This window comes from Silene latifolia, chromosome 10 (assembly GCF_048544455.1).
Source record: "Silene latifolia isolate original U9 population chromosome 10, ASM4854445v1, whole genome shotgun sequence".
In the NCBI taxonomy this organism is placed as follows: domain Eukaryota; kingdom Viridiplantae; phylum Streptophyta; class Magnoliopsida; order Caryophyllales; family Caryophyllaceae; genus Silene; species Silene latifolia.
In genome coordinates this window covers 109733556-109738651 of record NC_133535.1, presented here as the reverse complement: position 1 = coordinate 109738651, position 5096 = coordinate 109733556, and the positions used below count along the sequence as shown (strand labels likewise).

General features: G+C 33.7%; 1 protein-coding gene across 1 annotated transcript; it reads left to right on the top strand.

Moving 5' to 3' along the window:
• Window positions 1-1006: 1006 nt before the first annotated feature.
• Window positions 1007-4558, top strand: LOC141605802 (protein TIFY 10A-like). Its single transcript, XM_074424701.1, has 4 exons — window positions 1007-1379; window positions 1563-1680; window positions 2982-3326; window positions 4151-4558. Exons 1-4 carry the CDS (start codon window positions 1217-1219, stop codon window positions 4239-4241), a joined length of 717 nt encoding a protein of 238 aa, XP_074280802.1. The 5' UTR covers window positions 1007-1216; the 3' UTR covers window positions 4242-4558.
• The last annotated feature ends 538 nt before the right edge of the window (window positions 4559-5096 follow it).

The following is a 5096-nucleotide window of genomic DNA, read 5'->3' as shown; positions in this document are numbered from 1 at the left end:
TGATCCTCTAGGGTAGGACCAACCTATCTCATCCTTTCGGATGAGGGAGGTAAGTTGAAGCCACCGGCTATCAAATCACCTCGAAAGAATTGGACATGAATGTCCAATAGTAGCCATGAAATCAGCAACCTTGTTGGCTTCACGAAAAGAAATGTTTAATTATCACTTTATCGAAAAAATAAAGGTCTAATTTCACATCCTTGATAATACTAGAAATTTCCCAAGGAATTTGTCAAGTACCTCGAATTGAGTTAATAACACATAAATTATCACCTTCCACAATTAACTTTGAGATTCCTAAGTATTTAGCTGCTAAAATACCTTCTTTTAAAGCGAGAGCTTCCGCAACAAGGATACTATTGGATCCGCACTTTTTTGCTCCCAACAAAACGACTTTGCCATTGTGATCTCTTATAGAATATCCTAAAGAAGCTTTATTACCTTCTATTCTTGATCCGTCAAAATTTAGTTTTAGAAAACCGTTTCTAGGTTTTTCCCACCAAATTTCTTCCTTACTAGAGTTGTTTCTAGCTGACTCTTCTATCTCGGGATTGTTGAGATCATTAAATCTAGTCACATTCTATTCTTTTCGACTTTTATTCAGCTCTTTTCAATTTCAGCAAGTCTTGCTATAGATGGATATATCCGTCTATAGCAAAAGACGTGTCAAATAACCTTAAAGTGGTGACATTTTTATAATTTTTATAATTTTTAGAATAATATATTTTTATAAAAATAAAAGTCAAAGGCTCAACTGGAAAAACAAAAACGTCATATAATATGGAACGGAAGGAGTATAATTTATTAATTTAGTTTAAGCTTTTTTTTTTGAATATTTCAACTAATATCCTCCATATATACCATTTTGCAATTGAAAATAACACAAGAATTGGGTTAATAATTAACTTTCAAGTATGATAATTTTTTATTTAATCTTTAATTTTGAAGTATACTGTATAAAATAAAAAATTTAAAATGTGTGATTCAACAATAATTTGATTAAAAAAAAAAGAGTTTGAGGCATGAGGTTGCCCCCTTGCATGCTAAATGCCCCCACATCATCTCATTTCAATTCAATATCTTTTTAACATTTATACACCCATCGTGCCTTAATAAACCTCTCCGCACCAAAATTATTAACCAACTTACTTATTTTAACTTCATTCTTGGGATTCAAATATCGTACTCTATAAGTCTATATCCTAAGAAATTAACTATGTCCAATTCGTTAGCAATCAATGATTCATCAAACAAATTTGGTACCGCGCAAAAGATGAGCTTTACTCAAACTTGTAATCTGTTGAGTCAATTTGTCAAGGAAAACCGCGCTTTTGGCATCCCCACCGCCGCCACCACCACCACCCTTGATGCACCTTCTGGTAAGGTTTCGATAAAAATTCTTGTGTAAGACAGTTTTATCGAATTTAAAAATTTGAGTAAATAACAGGCGGTCTTAAAATAACATGTAAAACCATCTTACACCAGACCTAATTTATATTTCATTAATTTATTATTATTAGATCTACAAGTTTAAATATATAATACAATAATTTGATGTATAGGTGAAGGGTATAATCCATCAACAATGAATTTGTTCCCGGTGAAACAAGCTGAGACTCCAATTGCCTCTGTTGGTCATACTGTCAATCTGTTCCCTCAGATTTCTGGGTTTAATTCAAGGTCAGTTCAATTATTGTTTTAACGGCTCTTTATTTTGTTCCGAGTAATAACATTACAGGAATTCTTTTTTCTTTTTTTCCCTTGTGTATGTCATCTGGTTTAGTATCAATTTTAGCCGGGTAGGGCGACTAAGGCGGCAATTTGTTGGTATTTGATGCTTTATACTCCCTCCCATCCAGATCAAAGGGAATATTTGATATTATTCTTAATCTATAAGACAAAATATAGTCATATGAGATCTTGTTTGATTTATCGTTATGAATGCTATAAAAATATCAAATTTTTATAATTTTTAATAATGTGTAACTAAAGATATGCACGTTACAAAACGTGTCTCGACAAGTGTGATAAAGTAACTGTAACCTTTGGTCTGGATGGGAGGGAGTATGTCTTTGGAATCGAAGTTGATACTCCGTAATTGTTAAAGTAATACGGTAAGTACATACTTTTTCAGGAAATTTAATCACACCATGAAACATTTCTGCTCTCTCCGTAATTGTTAAGTAATACGGAATACTCGGTACTTGTGTAAAATTATACACAAATTCTCATTTAAGACAGGGTAATCTGTATTATTATGTAATTTTAGATTAAATTTCTTTGCAATATCTTCCCTAAAATACCTCAGTTTCTATCTAACAACTAACAAGAAATAGGTAACAAGTGATTTTTTTTCTATTATTTTTTTTTGTTTTTGTTCTTTTGCATGTCTGACTTGTATTTCAGTTTGGAAAAATACTCCCTTCATCCCCTCTAACAATTTTCCTACTTTGACTTGCACAGTCTCCGTCTCTCCGACATATCATTTTGACTCGGTTTTGTAGCATTTGTATTCATTTTTTTCATCAATTTTTTTTTATTACAATATTACTATATTAGTTTATTATTTTCACACTTATTTATTGTCAATGTTATTAAATCTTTCTTTGATATCAAAAGTCAAACTAGGTAGATAATAATGGGATGGAGGCCTTGGAGGGGTAAGAAAAATCATTTTTTTTCCTTGATTTTTGAGTGAAAAATAAGTTTGCCCGCACTGTAGGACTTGTAGAGGAGTAGGACAAGTAAGATGTATTTACCAAACTGTAAAATTTTGCAAGGCAGTTTAAGGAACCTTTTCCTTTAACAAAAAGTCTTACTTGTCGCGTACTACTGCCAGAACTCTATACATACCTGATCCAACCGCGGTGAATACAAAGCGGTACCCATCACTAAAGGTTAATCATATTGGATTGTAAGACATGAACATCGAAATTATCTCGTTGGTAATAATCACTAATTTGTGATTGTATACGGTACAGTATGAATAAACGTGCAAGTCCAGAGCCTCCAACTGCACAAATGACCATTTTCTATGGTGGCCAAGTTGTGGTGTTCAATGACTTACCAGCCGACAAGGCAACTGATGTCATGAACATGGCTAGCAGATTCGAATCCAGCCTCAAGATGAGGAAAGTTGAAACTCATGGTGGTCCTGTTTTGGTTGCAACAGAGAAGCCAAATGACAATCAGAAACCAAACCCCAACCCAAACCCAAACCCGATTGAAAACCATGTCACTGCAGTGGCTGCTGCTGTGCCTCGAGCCTCTGTACCCATTACTAGGAAGGCCTCACTTCATCGCTTCTTGGAGAAGCGCAAGGATAGGTGAGCACTGTTTTTTAGCTTTCATATTTTTACTTGATTAATTTGGTGTCACACTTTCTCAAAAATGTACACGAGATAGTATATGTAGATTAAAACCAGTGAGCTTTATAACCAATGTTGAAAATACATGAAAATAAACCGTCTCACGCCAGTAACTGCCTTGTAGCGTATACCAGTAAATTTTATGAAAATTAAATTGATATTAATATACGAAAGTGACTTGATTGTGAGATAAATTTCATGATTCAAATGTAATACATGTATGAAGATTACAATCAATAAAAATAAATGAAAGTGACATGAATGATTATGAGATAACCAACGTGATATTTCTGATTTGTTGTGGATGAGAAGTGCGTAGTACACTAGTACGAATGAGTATTATTGGCTGCATATTACATTCTTCCATCCAAATTAGAGTAATTTGTAAGGTCGACACATCATAGTATCTCTTGAAGAGTTGATGATTGAATAATGGAGCCGAGTCGCACATGAGTCATGTGTATTTTTATCTGTTCGTATTTATTGGCCTCACATTATTATAGGGACAAACTAATTGTCGTCACAGCAACAGATACGAAAGAGATCTATGGTTCATTAATTCATCAAATATGTATTTACTGCAGTTTTGTAAGAATGTTCTATGTATACCACCAGTACTTGGATGTTTGGACTCCCTCTAATTCGTAGTACTCATATGCCTTATTTTATAATCGTATGCTTGAACCCCCTCCAATTCATGGTATTCGTAGTACGCGTTCTTGCTTACCAGAAAATAAGTAAGCATGTTTAGCATCTCATTGTCTTGTTTCGGTTTTATACAGGCTCGTGGGTAAAGCATCATCAATTGGAAATGCAGCTGATGGAGTTGCGACAAAGCCTCTTGAAGCCAATGCCTGGCTTGGCTTAAATTAGCGCCAAGCGTTTCAAACCCAAGCAGCAACAATTATAGTGTAATCAGTAATCACTAGTACTATTAATTACTCCTATATAACTAATGAACTTATTATTATAATTATTATTATTCTAGCTAGCTTTTAGTGGTTTTTGTTTGGAGATTTTGGAAAAATGGATTTTTTTTCAAAGCCTCCTTATTAGTGTGATGCTGCTTGGATAGCATATGTAATTATCTTAAGCTAGCGTTTTGAAACCATTTCAGTCATGTGAAATGAAAATATAACATATATGTATGAGAATTATTTATTGTCTTAAGTTTATTATTTCTTCTAACATTTGTAGACATTATTTGTGTTGTGTAGCGAAAAGTAACTCGTGATAGTTTACAACCAGCTCCCTTTTTAACATTATTTTAGCCAGTTGTGTGAATTCATATTTGGGATTGTCACAAATGAGAATTTGTGCTTAACAATACTTATGTCATATTCTTTCTGTCTTAATTTCAGCTCATTTCAGTTCAATTAAACTCAATTCAGTTTAATTATGTTAAATTCAACTCTATTTAGTTGAGCTTAACCCTACTCTATTATGTTCACTTCAACTTGTTGGGAAATTTACGCCAATTACCCACACGCAACGGAAGCACAATCGACAATATAAAACCAAAAGTAGTAACTGTAAACAACAATAAGACGAGACAGAAATATAGGGTAAATACCCAGGGCAAAACCCTCCAAATCCGGAGGTAAAACCCACAGTCAATCGAGCAATCCACTATAATAATAGTACCAGTACAGTCCGCCGTTCCGAATAATACACCAATTCGGAACCCACAATGATTTAGGAAAAACCAAATCTAAACCCTAGAACAAT